At 40.0% G+C, this 18014-nt stretch overlaps 1 protein-coding gene across 3 annotated transcripts in view; it reads left to right on the forward strand.

The window, feature by feature from the left end:
* Positions 1-200: 200 nt before the first annotated feature.
* Positions 201-18014, forward strand: part of EFEMP1 (EGF containing fibulin extracellular matrix protein 1) — a 60741-nt gene continuing 42927 nt past the window's right edge. The window contains exons 1-4 of one of the 3 annotated variants that reach the window (XM_059406043.1): positions 201-299; positions 1592-1679; positions 5860-5908; positions 6073-6486. In XM_059406043.1, the coding sequence (XP_059262026.1) occupies positions 1599-1679; positions 5860-5908; positions 6073-6486 (544 nt within the window). In that variant the 5' untranslated portion in view covers positions 201-299; positions 1592-1598. Of the gene's footprint in view, positions 300-323; positions 348-968; positions 1075-1591; positions 1680-5859; positions 5909-6072; positions 6487-18014 lie in introns of those variants that run through there. The other 2 variants (XM_059406045.1, XM_059406044.1) reach the window with 2 other exon arrangements.

Raw genomic sequence — 18014 nt, forward strand, 5'->3', positions numbered from 1 at the left:
GTGTACGGCTGGCAGAGGAGGGCAGGCGCCAAGGCGGAGAGGGCACTCGGAGGAGGGGGCGCAGACCCGGCTGCTCAGAGCGCTCTCCCGCCCAGCCTGCGGCGCCCGGCTCAGCCCTTCCGCCTCCCTCGGCTCTCTCCTCCGCCCCCCTTCGCCCTCCCCCTTTCCCTCCCTTACTCCTCCTCCTCCTCCTGCAGCCGCAGCCGCTGCCAGAACTCGCCAGTTCAGACCCACCGGGCTGCCCTCCCCTGCCGCTCTCCCCTTGCTGCCCAGGCTCGGAGAGCAGCGCGGCCGCGCAGGTAGGAGCCCCTGGCGCCCTCAGTGCCCGCCGGGCCGCGCGCAGGGAAGTAAGTGGGGTAACCTCAAGGGTGCCGGGTACCCGAGAACTGCCCCCGGACTGTGCAAGATCTCTCAGGCAGAGAGGGAGGTGGAGGTGTGCGGTCTCGGAATGCGATCTGTCAGCATGTGCGAGTACTGGGGTGACATCTGTTTGGATGGGCAAGTGTGTGCGCGCCCGCAATCAGCCGACTGGGCTGTGCCCATAAACGAAGTTTTGAAAGTTTCAGGGGGCTAATGTACGAGATTTAAGCCGCACCTGGATTCCACAGGAGCTGGTGAAAAGCGGGAGCGCAGAGCAGCTCCCGGGGCTGCAGCCTGTTAACTTAGGAGAGGGAACCTCACCTCCCCCGGGGCGCCAGGTCGGCCGCCTGGAAACTGTACGCGGCTGCGGTGTGGTCCGCGGGTTCTGGCTCTAGGCAGCCGGATCCTGAAGGTAGCGTGCCGGGTACCAAGGGACTGATAAGGCACCGAGAATCGGACGCTTGGGGCAGCTCCTCCGCACGACTTGGGGCTTTCACAGGAAACTGCGCGAAGAGAATGGCACGGAAATGCCACTTTGAGGGTTTGTTCGGGGAATAGAAGGAACTCTGAAGGGCAGGTATTCTACTAGGGGAGGAGATAGCTCTTGAGTTTTGTTTTGGTGTTTTGCTTTAAAAAAAAGTTTGAGGTCAAGGTAATTTGTATTAGTTCACAGGTATTTCTGCTAAGCTGTGCAAGGAACTTCACTAGTTGGAGGTGAGCATATAGGCAAAACCTGAATATTCAAGAAATATGAGATTTGCTGCCCCACCTCCTCTCTCTCTCTCTTTCTCTCCCCCCCCCCGTGTGTCTGTCTGTCTGTCTCTCTTTCTCTCTCTCTCTCACACACACACACACACACACACACACAATAAATGCACCATCTCCTTTGAAATTAATTACCCTCTATTCTTCCCTTCCACACCCTTTCTGGAGCCTGTTGTGAAGGAACAGTAGAAACTCCTCGCTGAATATCCTTTGTATATGTTCAGCGCAGCTGGATGGAGTAAAGTGAAATGTAACTCTGCAGCCGTTTTTACAGTCTTTGGTGCCTCCTTTGGCCCAGGGAAGGTTGAGGTGGGGGAGGGGAATGAGACAGGAGATTGGAAATCGGGTATGATGGAACCTCAGCCTCTCCCTCCTGCCCTTCCTTGCTTATTACTGCACAGCTAAAGTTTTGTTATTTCCCCTGCAGCAGATACTAAGCATCAGTTTGTCCTGTGCTTTCTTTGAGATTCACGATGTTGAAAGCCCTTTTCCTAACTATGCTGACTCTGGCGCTGGTCAAGTCACAGGACACTGAAGAAACCATCACGTACACGGTAAGGGGTGATGGAATTTGAGATAAGTGCGGTTCAGCGGGATTCGGTGACACAAGGGTGACTTTATCCACCCCTGCCAGTGTATGTGGTCTGCAGGCTGTGGAGGGTAATAAATTAAACAACGCTTTAGTGTGGTTCACATTTAAGATTTGTTTAAATCACCCGTGGTCCCTCCAAAATTTCATTTAGATCACCAATTGAGATAGGGACCAAAATGTAATGATTTCTGGCAAGACTGAAAAAGGAGACCCTTTTAAAACAAAAACCAAAGTAAGCTACATGTTTCTAACACATCCAATAAATTAATGAGGGTAAGGAATTGGAAAGCCTGGATTCCTATATACATGTAGATAAAACCAAAACTTGCAGAGTAAGACAAGTCAAATAAAAACAAACATCACAAAAGCACATACCTCATTTGTATATATGACTTATGTTCTCATGTAAATGGCCCTTATTGAATTTATAAAGACTATATATATCCATTTATAGTATAACTGATAATTCATATAAATGCCCTTCAGGTAGAATTTATGTGCTACCAGGATGCGTATTGGCTAAAGTGGTCTTAAAATGCATTGTGTGAAATTTGGTTTTGCAAATTTGCATTTTCTAATTAATTACATCTGATTATTTCCAAGTAATATTTGATTAATTAGTTGATTGCATAGATATTACCAATGTTTGATAAAATATCGAAAATATCATCTGACTATCAGGAATGGATGTAGTGAGAACAGAGGGCAGTACTTAACCTCATTCAGTGAGTTTGTTTACACCTCTGTTTTCTCTTTTCTTTTTTTGTTTGTTTGTTTTTGTTTTGTGTCTTCTAGTCTTTAACCAGTGTCATGAGGCAAGTGACATTTGTCCTGGATCACAATATGAAAAACATATTTTTCTACTTGCTCCCAATTTAAAATGAAGTAATCCTACTCAAAAGAATGTGAAAAATTTTTGAAAAAAGAACTCCTAAAAGTGAGCTAATGTCAATTACTGATAATAAACATTATCTCACTTTTTGGTATCCTATTATCCCCGAAATGTTAGTATTCTTCTGGAAAATGTTCTTTGTTGTTGTTCAGATCAACTATAAATCAAGTAGGATTTCACATAAATATTTTGTTAACTTAATGATAAATGTAGTTGCTTCCTCTGCTGAAGATAAATAAAGCATGAGAAATGAATACATGTGCTGTTTATCTTCAAATGAGAATGTTTTGTTATTCAGGCTAAACTTACTACTTTCTTAAGGAGCTAAAGTTAAATTAACTACCCATTTTTATATTCATCCAATAAAATATTTTATTGCTTTTACAGTTGCTTATCTTATACCCCCTTCTCTTTGGTTCATCAATTAAATCACAATTATCTTTAGCAGAGAAAGGTCCCTGTGGATTAAACACCAGAGTTTTAGACCACTAACTAGGGTTCATTATTATTATAGCAGATTTTCCAGATATGACATCCTTTTTGTTCTAAAATTAGGTCTATTGTCTCTTGAACTGTGTATGCCTAATAATTTATGGTTAAAGAATAAAATATAACTGCTCTGTGAGTACCCTGTTGTGGGGATACTATCTCCTTTCATTTCCATAACAAAGGTTGAGGGAAGTGGTATCATCTTCCTTTTACCAATAGCAGAACTGAAGATCAGAGAGAGTATCTAACTTGCTGAAGGCTACACAGCCAGCAAGTGGTCTAGTCAGTCTAGGCTTGTTTAATAGCAGATCCATATTAAATATACTGGAACTAAATACCTATCACAATCTGCATGCCCTCTCTAGTTAGCAAATAGATTATTCAGTGTACTGTCATTGTGCCTGACTTGAAAGGTACTTTTTGGAAATTTGAGCTCATATTCACAAGACAGCATCATATCCCCTTTCCATTTTAAAGTTAGGGTTCATTCAACCATTTACTTGCCAAGTAGCTACCATGCACATAAGCAGTTCTTACACCAGCAAAAGAACTTGTTTACTAAGAAAATCTAGACCTTTACCTCATGGAATTTACGCTGGGAAAATACTGTTGAACTACAAAGTTCCTAAGCAAGTACATGTATTATAATTGTATCAATTATATAAATGCTAAAGAGATAGAAAAAGCAAGGAAGTAATTAGTGTGAGCACTGGCATATTGGAAGAGGTCAAGTTCTGTGCGGAATCTTGAAAGAAGTAATGACGTCAGATTAATCTAGAATGGCTGAAGAGGCATCGGAATCAGAGAAAGTGACATGATCAAAGTCTAGGGGTAAAAACAACCCAAGACAAGTTGAGGAGATGACAAGTTTAGGTGGGCTGGTGCTGGGTGCTGAGGGAGCCCAGAGATGGCAGAAGTGGGAGGTGAGAGGTCTGCAAGTCAGTATGAGGTCTTAAATATAGGAGTAATACAATCAAGAGAGCAAGGAAGATTGTTTTGGAGGCTGTGTGCAGCACACAGAGATATGGAGGACAGCCAGACAGCCTTGCCTATTCACGAGGCAAGAAGGCTTACACACCAACATGGTAGATACAGACATGGACACGAAGTCAGCAGAGTTTAAAGGAAAATAAATGGAAAAGTCAGTGTGTGTGTTACAGTTATAATCCAAGGTCCTAAGAAGGGTGGTGGCGCTCTGGGCAGGTTGGAGAAACTAGAAAGAATTAGCTTCAGAGATAAAGTGAGTATAGTTTTCACCCTGTGAAGTTTCAGATCCCACTAAAACATTTAAACTGAGCTGTCTCCATTCAGCTATTTACTTGCCGAGCATCTGTTGTGTGCATAAGCAACTCTCAGCTCTATTAAAAGAATTCAAGTATTGGTTTGTTCGCTCTACTTTTGCTCTATCTTTCCTGAAGCATCTTCCTCAAATCTGCATCTGTTCAAATATTTTCCTGAGCTTAAAAATGCTTCAGGGAAAATAAGTAAATAAAATTATTCAGAGGCCTCTTATCACTTATAGTAGTGTTTCTCAAGAAGTAGCCTATAGGCAACCTGTGTCAAAATCACCTGGGATGCTTGTTAGGAATTCAAATTCCAAGTCTCCTACCCAGACCTGCAGAATCTGATCCTTTGGGTCTGCATTTTAATAAGCACCCTGGGTGACTTAAGCTTGATCATAAAGCTTGAGATTCGCTGACATTCAAGGTAGGAATTGGTTCCTTCTTGTCCCTCTAACTGCATGCCCCCACTCATACTACTTGCAGCTCTTTCTGTCTTTAACAGTGTTGCATCTTTTTTCTCATGGTCCCTCCTCCTAGAATTCCCACATTTCCCTGGAAAGATCCTGTAAGACCCAATTCATTTGTGACTTCCCCATAAAGTCTTCTCTTCCACTCTGTCATGCCCCACACACAGCCCTGGACAGAGTTCATCACTCTTTCCACATATATGTATGGGTCGCAGCACCTGACATCTTGCTCCAACTTGTCTACCTGTCTGTCTGCTCTTCTGTCTGTGAGCCACTTGAGGACAAGGACAAGGTCTTCATGATCTTTGCATGCCCAGGGACTAGAACGGTGCCCCATAGGAGAAGGTACTCAGTAGATGGTTTGTTTAGTGAGTGAACTAGAGAGGACTCGTAGGGATTGAAGCTAGGAGGTGGGCCATGGTGTGAGTGGGAGGCTTGAGACTCAGCTGAACAGGTAAGGAAAGGCAGGTGCTAGAATGCTCTAAGAGAACTGAGAGAGGAGGGGAAGAGTCAAGGGCTAAATAAAGGAACTTGGTTGATTTTTTTTTCTTTTTGGCAAAGTTTTTAATGTGGAAGAAGGGCAAATAAAGCAAAAAAAAAAAAAAAAACAGGCATTCAAGGAGATTAGGGAAGATCAGTATTGAAACAGAAAAGAATTCTGAGATGGTGATGGGCAACTGTACCCAATACAACACAAGAGTTGAGGCAGCTGGTGATTGAGAAGGGAGCCCGGAAGCGATGCAATGCACAGATTTGTCAAAAGAAAAAGAGAGAGAGAGAGAGAAGGAAAGAAAGAAGGAAGGAAGGTGGGAAGGAAGGAAAGAAGGAGGGAGAGAAGGAAGGGAGGGAGGGAGAAAATCTAGGGAATGTTAAACTATCCACCTCATGATCTAGCTGGGACTCTAGAGCAAGGATTGTTGTCATAGGAATGAAGCTTTTAGAGTGACTTCTTAGGAAGTGGATACACCCATTAACTGTCTCCTGGCCCCATCTTTGATGTTTTCTTCACAGCAATGCACAGATGGATATGAGTGGGATCCTGTAAGACAGCAGTGCAAAGGTGAGCCAACTTCAAAGACTTCCCGTCTGAACATAGATTTCTGTCTCCATCTCATGTCACTCTTCCTGTCCTCTTTGTACTCTACAAAAAAGGCGTGAGCGTATATTTACATGTTCTGTGTTCCCTCTGAGAAGATTCCTGATTTATTTTATTGCTGACCACAGATATTGATGAATGTGACATTGTCCCAGACGCTTGCAAAGGTGGAATGAAATGTGTCAACCACTACGGAGGATACCTCTGCCTTCCTAAAACAGCCCAGATTATTGTCAATAATGAGCAACCTCAGCAAGAAACACCCGCTGCGGAAGGCGTGGGTGCAGCGGCCAATGCAGCCGCCTCGTCAGGGACAGGCGCTGGGGGCGTGACAGCCACGGGCATGGCAGCCAGTGGAGTGATGCCCGGGGGCGGCTTCGTGGCCAGCGCTGCTGCAGTTGCAGGCCCCGAAGTGCAGACTGGCCGAAATAACTTTGTCATCCGGCGAAACCCAGCTGACCCTCAGCGCATCCCCTCCAACCCTTCTCACCGGATCCAGTGTGCAACAGGCTACGAGCAGAGTGAGCATAACGTGTGCCAAGGTAAGCATGACTTATTATGCTAATGAGAACGTTTTTGTCCAAGTGCACCTCGTGGTGAGGATTAACAGCGCCAGTTTACTGAGAACTTCCCACACGCCATGGTGCCGAGTGCTTTGCCTGAATTATCATTTAATCATGGCAAAAATCCTAAAAGGTGGTTGCTGCCTGTATCGATTTCATTTTACAAATGAGGAAGCCGTGGCTCGGAGAGGGGGGTCATCAGTGGTTCTCAACCATAACAACCATCTATAGTCACTTGGGAGCTTTTAAAACCTCCATATCCAAGCCACACCCCAGCCCCATTAAATAACAGTCTCTGGGGATGGGTTCTGGGCCTCCCTATTTTTTAAAGCTTCGCACGTGGTTCCAAGCCTGCAGCCAAGTTTGGGAATCAGGGGTCACACGGGTGGTGAGAGTAGAACTAGCCTTCAAACTCAGGCAGGCGGAGCCAGAGTCAACAGCTGTCAGAAGGAACAGTCAGGTTATTCATTTGGACTTTGAAATTGTGCGTCAAGCTACTCCATAAATGTCCTCCTTTGGGTTCTCAAGTTTTCTTTTCATTGAACTTGCCACTAATTTATTTTTCTCACTGAGGAATAAAGAAATGGGACTTTTGTTTCTCGTTACCTTTGAGGAGTCTTCCCCACTCCACATTTCTATCGTTTTCAGTTCTCATCTGAGTCCATTTCTCTTATATCACTTGCACCATGGCACCATCTGCTTGGGTTTTTCTGTTTATTTTCTCAAAGAGTACACATCACTGTGTATTCTAGAAACAGCTGTAGACTCATGCTAACAAAATGATAAGAATCTTGGGCTTTGAAGATGTGTAGGATATTAGTTAACTCGACTGTGCTATTAGATTTTGTTTCCCTTTTCCTACTTAGCCAACCCTTTCAGATCTGCCTGGTGTGGAGCTCGTTACTGACAAGGGCCATAGGAGCCCCAGACTCCTTTTGCACAGCCCTGGGGCTGACAGAGTAGACCCCATTTTATACCACAGGTGCATGGTACATACTGGCCAACAGAAAGGGTCCAGGAGTTTTTAACCTTCTACCTGTTCCAAGTGAGGAAAAGAAGCATCTTCTGTTTCCCTGAGATGCTGCCCTTTATGCGCTGGTGTGGAGTTTTATATACTGTATGAGATAGATTTGAAATGGCTTATAAATGAAGGACCCCTATCATACCCTGACTTTTAATATTTTATATTTTGTGTTCAAATTTTTAAGTACCCCACATCAAGAGCTAACCCATGCCGTGATGGTGTCACTTTTCAGAGGGTGCATCATATTAGCATCTGTTTTGTGTTACTGCCATGAGTCAGAATTCCAATAATGATGATGAATGCTTCAGCATCTGCTTGATATTCCGATATTTAATTTAAGGATTATGTCAAGGAGATAGCCTCATGAGGTTACTTTATGTATATGTGTTTGAGTGAACATTGATAAAAAGTATCTTGAGTTTATTTAAGACAGCAACTTTTAATTGTGTTATTTAAATATCTAGTTGAATTGGAAGGTTTGGTGATGTTTTTCCTGAAAATGGAAAGTGATACTGAAGTTTTTTTTAAGTATGGGCTTTTCTATACTGAATTATTTTTCATGCTCCAGTTATATATTTTAATGGTACTTAGGAGAAAAAAATAAACAGAAAAATGAATGGGTCATTTCCCAAAGTGGCTTATACCTTTCATTGGCAAATATGGTTGAATTTAAGAACAATGCCTAGAACTGAATGAAGAAGTTCTAGGATAGAGTATATTCAAGACTTACAAGATTCACTTGGTTACAGTAGAAACTGCATAATAAAATGTGAATAATAAAAATGAAATCTATTTAATTTTTTTTAAAAGACTTAGACCTTACAAAATTACTTTTCACAGATTAAAACATTTGTAATTCTTAATTCTGTGAGAATTTTTTTCTTTAGTTATAAGCTAAAACTATTAAATGCCTGGCTTATGATAGATGCTAAAAACATACTTACTGATTGTTTGCACACAGGGTATCTCTAACCCAACTGTTCTATATAATTCAACCAATTTCTTTAAGACTTGGGATTGGGGTCTGTATCATTGAAAGCAGGGTTAAAAGTTTTTTGGATGACTTAAGGCTTAAGTTGGATTTCTTCCCACCTCACAATTTTGCAAAGTGCCCATAAATGTGGATTTACTTAATTGTTGATAAAAGGGGTTTATTTCATATGATAACAACAGGATAATCTGTCTAGGGAATCTGACTAACATAAGTGGAGTCACACTTGTGCCCGTTTATTATTGAGCTAATCAAACATGCAGTCCAGCTTCTTCTAATTGCCTGCAGATGTATGACATTCTCATTCCAGGCCAGCAGCACAAAATAATGTTTTATAACCAATGTGAAAGTGCGGGGACCTCCGCTTAAAACAATAATGTGCTCCAAGGACCTATATTTCTGACATCATTGTAGAGTTTGAAGAGCCTTCTGTTTTAATAAAGTTCTCCACTCCCTTTTAAATGTTTCATACTATGCCCAGTAATCCAAACACATTTACCATGGTTGCTGGATCAGAATAAATGAATGCCTGCAGATGAGTCACATTTGTATTAAAATTATTTCTTTTTTCCACATATATTTTTCAACAGGTACAGTTTATCATTACATAACCTAAAGCTGAGGGGATTTTTTTATATAATGGCTGAAATCTGTACTGTGCTTTGGTGTTAAAGTCAATTGTACCTTTGAACACACTAGTACCAGTTACAGATGACGCCTAATAATTTAACTACCTGTAGATATTTTAAGTGTATTCTATTTCACAAATATATTGTTAAAAATTTTATTTCTTTATTTTTGGAGAAAGACATAAAGAAAGTGCGCAGAGGGGAGGGCAGAGAGAGAATCAAGCAGGCTCCCCCTGAGCATGGAGCCCCACTCAGGGCTTGATCTCACAACCCTGAGATCACAACCCGAGCTGAAATCAAGAGTCAGATGCTTAAATGACTGAGCCACCCAGGTGCCCCTATTTTATAAATATGTTTTTAACCAGCCCTCTGTGTTTTAACAATTAATGAAAACATGATTTTTTTTTACTCCTTTTTCATGTATTTGTCCAGAATTTTTCAGTGTTGTGCAAAAGCAGGAGGTTTAAAAAGCAATATTACCTCCAAATATCAGTTCACACTGAGGAATTTTTTTCAGACAATTTTTGCCAACCATGGGTGATACTGGGGGAGAAATTTGCACTGAGAATTTCAAATGACAGGCACCATCCTTGACAGCTATAAAAACTGTCATGGATATCATCACAAACTACATCACAAAAACTACATGAATACCATTGTATTGTCACATACCTGGAGTCATATATAAATAAATTTTTAGAAACTGTTTCTCCATGAGCTATCATCTACATAAAAGTCAACAGATACTCATCTGCTCCAAAAGGGAGATGAATGAATGGGGAATAGATTATAACCCATTGATGGGTCACTTAATCTTTCTACAACTTTATTGTCTACTCTCTGTGTATCTTCCTTAAAGGCAATGGATTTCAAAATCACTAGTTCATGTTAAGAAAGGATTTTTAAAAGCATATATAACTTTCTAAAAGCCTCATTCTCGTAGAAAAATATCATTTGGGAACTGGCAAGTAGGAGAAAGTATTGATTGCTCAGTTTAAAGGAATTTGTTTACTTAATTCAACTTTCAAAAAATTAAACATAAAGTATTTTGTATAGCTGATAGTTAAGCCATTACTAAAATCGGTCAGGATTCCCAGGTATCATTACTAACTTGCCAAAGAAACTGCAACATCAAAAAATCAACTTGATACAAATGCCTAATGAAGCTGATTATGGACTCAAGCCAAGTACAGTACCTGGCTTGTATTATATAAAGTATAATTGACAGATGTGAAAACACAACCCAGGGTTTCCAACTGTCTCTGTTGAACCAAGACTGTCCTGGTTCGAAAACTGAAACCCCCGCATTCTGGGAAATGCCTCTGTCCTCAACAAATGGGGTGGTTGATCACCCTAGTGCACCCCAATAACTGAATCTCTTGCACCTCACAGCCAAGAGTGAGAACTTCTCAACGTTAAAGCCATTTTTTTTTTTTCGGGTGATGGCACTGCTTGTCCAGTGAAATTGGTTTTTTTTTTTAATTTGTTTTGAATTTTCAAAAACCAAACTTCCCTGATTTTTAAGTGCCTGGATGGGGACTTCCCTTGCCGTTGTCCAGATCCCATTTGCTGGTTTGTCAATAAGCAGGTTTCCCCATTGTTCTAGACTTTGCATGTGCCAAATACCTAGATATTAGCACCTACATACTGAGATACATGTCATACAATAGGTAGCTCATCTTTCCACATTTCTTCTGGGGGAAAAAAATGTACCACACAGCCAAATTAATTATCATGCTTCAACTATAAAATTTTGTCAAACTGAAAAAAAAATTTAGCTGTATTTTAAATGATTTCATTTTTATCACTGTTGTCTGTGATTCAAGAGCAACTAAAAAGCCAAAGAGAAAAAATTGCCTTTTTGTAAAGCTTAAAGGAACAACAAAAAAAAATTATGCTCAGGGTTTAAAAAGCTCTGCATTGTTGGGGATCACCTATTATCTTTTGTACATTTCTTTATAAACATAAGGATAACTAAAATACTATTTTGAAAAGGAAAAGTTATTATCTATACATGTACTTTTAAAAAGAGAAACTTGAACTAACATGTACAGATTCTCAGATGCTAGGGACGTCTTTCTTTGGCTTCTTTCATTTGAAACTTATATGATCTCATATACAAAAGAGGACTTATAAATTATAGTGTAATCAAGTGGCTTAACATACCTGGCATTGTCATAACAAAAGAGCTTTCAAACACTTATCTTTTGGGTTTTTTTTTTCTTTTTTGGATCCTCAACGAATGTCATTAGGGTTTCTCTTTGTTTTGGTTAGTTTTGTGAGGAAGCCCAATTTTTGTTACGTATAATTATACAACCCAGTGAAGAACTCTGATCTTAGAAAATAGGTATTTTGCAAAAGGAAGACTATAATTGAGTAAATTATGATATTAACAGAAACAAATACTTCAAGCAGAAAGGAAAATGGGTATTTAGCCTGCTTACTGCTTTTCATTGCTTTTAGTTGTTAATTGCCTTTGAGTATCTAAAAATTCTCTAAAGCCATGTAAATAAATGGGAGTCGAGTTTGTAGGGATAACTTAATAACTTTCTAAATAAGCTGATGCAGTGCAATAGAAGTGACTGATTTTCTCCTGAAAAATCTAGCACAGTTTCATAATTTACTTTTCCAAATTACTATAGTCACTGAATGCCTAGTTAATTTAAGACATTTCTAATATAGGCGCCTAGGTGGCTCAGTTGGTTAAGTTGGACTCTTGGTTTCAATTCAGGCATGATGTCAGGGTCATGAGATCAAGCCCCCCTACAGGCTCCAGACTCAGTGGGGAATCTGCTTGACATTCTCTTCTCTCCCTCTCCCTCAGCTCCTCCCCCTTCCTCATGCACATGTACTGTCTCACTCTCCCTCAATTAAATAAATAAATCTTAAAAAAAGAAAGATTTCTAATATACAATTGTGAACAATGTGTATAGGTATATGTATAAGGACTCAAGAAGTGTCCTTAAAATTGCTTCATAAAAATTAAATGGCAACTATTTGATGGGAAGGAATGAAAGAGGTCAGTATGATCACACTTCTGCACACAAAAGACTATGCTGTATAACTACCTTCCATAGCATGTGGTCCCTAGACTGGAAGCATTAGCATTATCCAGTAATTTATTAGAAATGCTAATTCCTGGACCCCATCAGACCTATGAATCAGAGACTCTGGGGGACGATGCTCAACAATCTGTGTTTTAACAGTCCTGTGATTTTGATGTGTGTTCAAGTTTGAGAACCAATGCCCCAACTTAATCTTAACTTCAGAAAATTGAATTCAGCTACAAAAATCAGAGGTAAAGTCATAATACTTTACATGGGAAAGTGTAGTTTCCGTAGTGTAGTGGTTATCACGTTCCCCTCACACATGGGAAAATGTGAAGTAGGAAAAAGAAACCATCAAAAATATATATTCTGTTTCTAGGAGAGAATATTTGATTTACTTCTCTCACCTTTCTTATTGTCATCACCAGGACTCTGATTCCTAAACATGAGTGATGATGAGTTCTAGTTAGTACGGTATGATATGTGTAGTCTAGAGTGAAAGGAAGCATCTAAAGAAGAAAACAAGAGACTGTGTATTTCTCTATAAAACCTGTAAATGTGAAATACCATAACAGTCTTGAACTATCAGTGAAACTCTAAGTTCTGCTCTGGCTGTGGTAATGGTTGGTGCTAAGAGATACTTACACCTTCTATAGGCATCCCCCTTATGCTCACAGCACAAACTGGCAAGATGAGTTAATGCTGTCTTGAGGTTTAGTTCATGCAGAGTCACAAATGAGGAGGTTGACTCTGAGTTTGGCCTTAAAGCATCTTTCATTTATCAAAGTGATAGGAGATCCTTCCACTACTGGATACCCAGCTGATATCTCACTCTACTTAAGAGTGTTCCCATGGTGTCTTCTGTTCTATTTAAACTTGATCAAAGATTTACTTCTCATCAAAGATGAGATTCTTGTTAAAATTAGTCAACACTGGGGTGCCTAGGTGGCTCAGTGGGTTAAGCCTCTGCCTTCAACTCAAGTCATGATCTCAGCATCCTGGGATAGAGCCCCACATCAGGGAGCCTGTTTCCCCCTCTCTCTCTGCCTACTTCTCTGCCTACTTGTGATTCCTCTCTCTGTCAAATAAATAAATAAAATCTTTTAAAAAGAAAAAAAAAACAGAAAACAACTAGTTAACACTTAATCTGTGGAGTGAATTTCTCTCTCCCCGAAGCAGCAAAAGGAAGCAGATGAGAGTAGGATTGCAAGCCTGGGTAACTTCAGGAATGTGCACTGGTTGCTGGCTCATTATTTCTTTCTCCAGCAGAAAGTTTCAAACTGTATTCTTTGAAATCAACAAGTTGCCCCTTTTGTAGGGATTGCCTTTACACTTGCTGAATTACTGGCACAATTCTGTTCTTTGAAACCAAAGAATAAACAAAACTTGTCCCAAATGTGTTTGATTTTGCACGAATGTACAAATAAGTAATTCACACCACATCTGAAATCCATTAGCATGCTTCTTTTTCCAGGAGGTATCTGCAAATTGCACACTCAAAAACAAAACTGATCAAGAAAACTGCATTCAAATATTGGCAGAAAACTGCAGCTGTCATTGCAAGCATTTAGCCACAATTTCAGGCTTGTAGTTTGAACCTAACTGATTTGTAAACATTTAATAAAGATGAAGTGAAGAAATGACATGAAAGGAAGGCTGAGTGGCAAGATATCAGCAGCAGCATGGATAGCTTATTGCTGTCAATTTCATATGCCTACAGATTCAAAGGAGGGAGAGACAGTGAACCAATGTTATGTAAATGTGTATTAAATAGACTGAAAAACTGAAGATTTGAGCAAAATCAATTTTTAAACCTTGAACTACTTTTCCAATAATTGTGCATCTGTCCTAGTGAAGGGTAACCAAGCAATACCATGAGTGAAACTGATCAAATAGAACACAAACCCATTCAGCTAATGCTCAACGAACACAATCCAGTTTGAGAACTACTATCTATTGTGGGCACTTTGATAAAATCAAGATAGAAGGAAGAAGTGCTCATTGTTCTTAGAGAATTTGGCATCATCAACCCTTCAGTGAACAAAAAGCAATAAAAGAAACCAACAATATAGTCCAGCAAAGTAACACACAGGACTTCACAAGAAGTACATAGCGAACTGCTAAAAGTGTCACCAGTTTGTAATACAGGTATCCTTCCAATTTTCTGAAATCTATATTTGGACAGAAAAAAAAGATGTCCCCAGAAATGTGGTCAAGAAAAAACAATCTGAGGGGTTTAAAGTGGCGGGGGGGGGGGGGGAGGTTGGGGTACCAGGTGGTGGGTATTATAGAGGGCACAGATTGCATGGAGCACTGGGTGTGGTGAAAAAATAATGAATACTGTTTTTCTGAAAATAAATAAATCAATTTAATTAAAAAAAAAAGAATAAAAGTTCGGTTCCTCCCTGGAAAGGTCCATTTTTTAAAAAAGAAATTCTATTCATTTACTTGACAGAGCTCAAGCACTAGCAGGGGGCACTGCTGAGCAGAGAGCCTGATGCAGGGCTCAATCCTAGGACCCTAGGATCATGACCTGAGCTGAAGGCAGGCACTTAACCACTGAGCCACCCAGGCACCCCTAGAATGGATTGTTTAAAAGAGAATGATGAGGGGCGCCTGGGTGGCTCAGTGGGTTAGGCCGCTGCCTTCGGCTCGGGTCGTGATCTCAGGGTCCTGGGATCGAGTCCTGCGTCGGGCTCTCTGCTCAGCAGGGAGCCTGCTTCCTTCTCTCTCTCTCTCTGCCTGCCTCTCAGTGTACTTGTGGTTTCTCTCTGTCAAATAAATAAATAAAATCTTTAAAAAAAAAAAAAAAAGAGAATGATGAGAGGAAGTTGAGAGGCTTCATAAGGAAATTAAAATCCAAATAGTAGAGGAAGTAACAATCAGTGTAGCCAAGCAGAATAGGTGAGAATCAGCATTGTTTCTTCTACCCTGGAATGGTTTCTCAGGACAGTCCCCAGAGACAGTGAGCTGCTGATAGGAAGGCCAATGAGGAAAGGCAAAGCGGTAGGTGGAGGAAAACTTAAACAGAAAGTACACTTGATGCTGAGCTGCACAGCAAACATCTATGACCAGTGCCATCTTCAGTAACTCCCTAGCAAAATACTAGTATGTTCCTCCAACTTTGTCTAAATATCTTCCTGAACTGTGTCCTATTTTATTTATTATTGAATAGACACTAAGCAAATGTGTTTTGTTTTGTTTTGTTTTTTTGTGCACGTGTGTGTGTCTAATTGAATAAATGAATGGCTTTTAAGCATCAGAGAGCTCAGGCTTATAGTTTACTCTGAGTTCTAAAACCATCCTTGTAAATGAGCTATTAAGTACCAAATGCATATAAGATATATTTCCCAACTATATATGTTATCAAATTTTTCATTAATAATTGGGGTCTTAGATACCTTGTTCCCATTTTAAGCTTAAGCAGCTTGAAAGGAGCTATAAAGTCTATTCTTTATATCCTAGATTGTTTTAATAAACGTTGGTGAATAAACAGGTTTCTATTATCCCTAGAGCAAAACTACTAATTGGAAATACTAGATTCTTTTTTACTTTCTGAAAAGTCATTTAAATTGTGAATGCCTCTTTGTATCAAATATATAATTCCTCAGAAATCTAATGATGAATAATGAAAATATGGTTGTTTGAGGGGAATGTTAGAAAATACATAAATTCTCTGATGTTGTGAACAAGCTCAAGGCACTGGCTAAAGCTCTAAAATAAGAAAGGTTCAGAGCAATCCATATTGGTCATTTTCCTCAACTACTAGCCAGAAATTATCCTTTTCAAGTCAGCTTTGTTCAAATGCTGAAGGGTAGAGTCTAGGATAATCACTTAGTTGGGTGTAGGTGACTTAAAGAAGTGCATTTCTGTTCCCAAGGTAGGAAGACCTGAATTGCTTGGGAGGTAAGAAGAAACTCCATGGATCCCAGGGGCCCAGGAAGAAAGAACCCAGCTTACTGAGGGCCCCTTGGGAGCTAATAACTAGCTTATACTTGAACTGTAGATGAAGTAAGAGTGTCAAGTAGGAAATGGAATCAGAGTCATCTGCAAAAACTGCATGTATAGCTTTTAGGTATGTCCAGGTAAAACAAGAATCATCATGGGAATTTGGAACTACCACTGTGCATATTGTTAAATCCCAAAAAGTTCCAGCAAATGTAATGAAACAAATTTTGCTCCCTAAACAGCTATGCGTGTTGTAAGGAATCTACCCTACTCCCTTGAGTAGAGGTGTAGAACATGATCCAAAATGGGAAACAACTCACAGAATTCTATTCAGTGTCCCTGGAAACCAGGTCTATCACAATCTGAATTAAGGAAGATTTTTTTTGTTCTATGGTGATTAGTTAGATTTTACTTGTGAAATATTTTGCAGCAAAGTTCTCCTGTCATACCTATAGTCACAGATGAGTATGCCATTAAATTGTGGTTGACATTTTTACTATTTGGTAAAAAACAAAACAAAACAAACAACAACAACAACAAAAAAAAAAAACCTTAGATATCTCAGGGTTTTTTTTTTTTTAACCAAATAGTAGTAAAAAATAATTTTTCTACCAAAAATTACCAGATTTTTACTCAGATTTAATTATGAAGAGCAGTATATCTGTATTTCAGAGTTTGCTGTTGAATCCTTCAAACTGTTGTTGAAGAGGCTTCTTAGAGAATTAGTTCAACTCTAATTATTCTCCCAAAATACAGGAGCAGTTGACATACCTGGCATTGTTTAACTTTAACTAAACCCACTGATGAATTTTTTTCTAATCACCGCATTTCATAATTTGAAGCCTGAAGAGAGAATGTTATATAAGATGGTTTTCTCTCCTTACCCGTGTTTTTTCCTGAGCAGTTTGTGGTATCAGAAGACACCTCATCTGAAAGAGGAAAGGACATTCTAAAAGAAGTTGTTAAAAGACACCTCAGAAATCTGCCAATGCAGGCTCAAGGCCCTCGTTCTCACCTAGCTTGGATTTACTCCCACCCCTACACATGTACTCACACATACACCTACTCAGGTTCATACCCATATACAGGCACGTGCACAGACATGTGTGAGGCAAGTCATTTTTGGTAGGAAATTAACATGTATCCAAATCAAACCAAGCAAAGCTGATAAAGTTTCTAAAATGATTCTCATTATTTCTGTAAAATCGAAATTGGAAACTGCTTTCTAAATTCATGTGTTTACCTACCATAGGGGAACAGGACACCTTGGACAACTACTGCATTATTTAATCAACAAGTAATTTTGTTAGATGGAGTAGAGACAGGGTCAACAGAATAAAACTAAAAGTATTAGGGGTGACCTTTAAGGGCCTGTTGTCTTACACTTCTACAACACCCTGGTCATTTCTTCACTAATCCTTCTTGGAGATTTATCTGGACTCCATCCTGACCTACCTCTGTATTCTACAATGAGCAAGAGAATTTTTAACAAAATAAACTTTCTAGGTAGAACCTCATAGAACAGATTTAAAAATAGCTTATTTGGGCGTGACACTGAATCCCTATGCTCTTTCATTCTTCAGACTTCCGTAAATTATATAGTCAGAAGGTAGCCCAGATTAAAAGTCCACTCAACAAGCAAGGCAGAAAATTCCAGTCATTCATGATTAATTAAACTTCCCAGTAAAAGCTGTGGGTCTTTTTTGTAAAAATAGTTCATGACCTGGCATATCAGAAGAACCCTAATCCAGGGAAGAAGCCAGAGCAGCGGGGGTGGGGGTGGGGGGGGGCTCCCCCCCCCCCCCCTCAAACGGGGGGAGAGGGGGGGGTTTTGTCTGACTCCCAGGTGGCGGTCCCTCCTTCTGTGG

This window comes from Mustela nigripes, chromosome 7 (genome assembly GCF_022355385.1).
Source record: "Mustela nigripes isolate SB6536 chromosome 7, MUSNIG.SB6536, whole genome shotgun sequence".
Taxonomy (NCBI): domain Eukaryota; kingdom Metazoa; phylum Chordata; class Mammalia; order Carnivora; family Mustelidae; genus Mustela; species Mustela nigripes.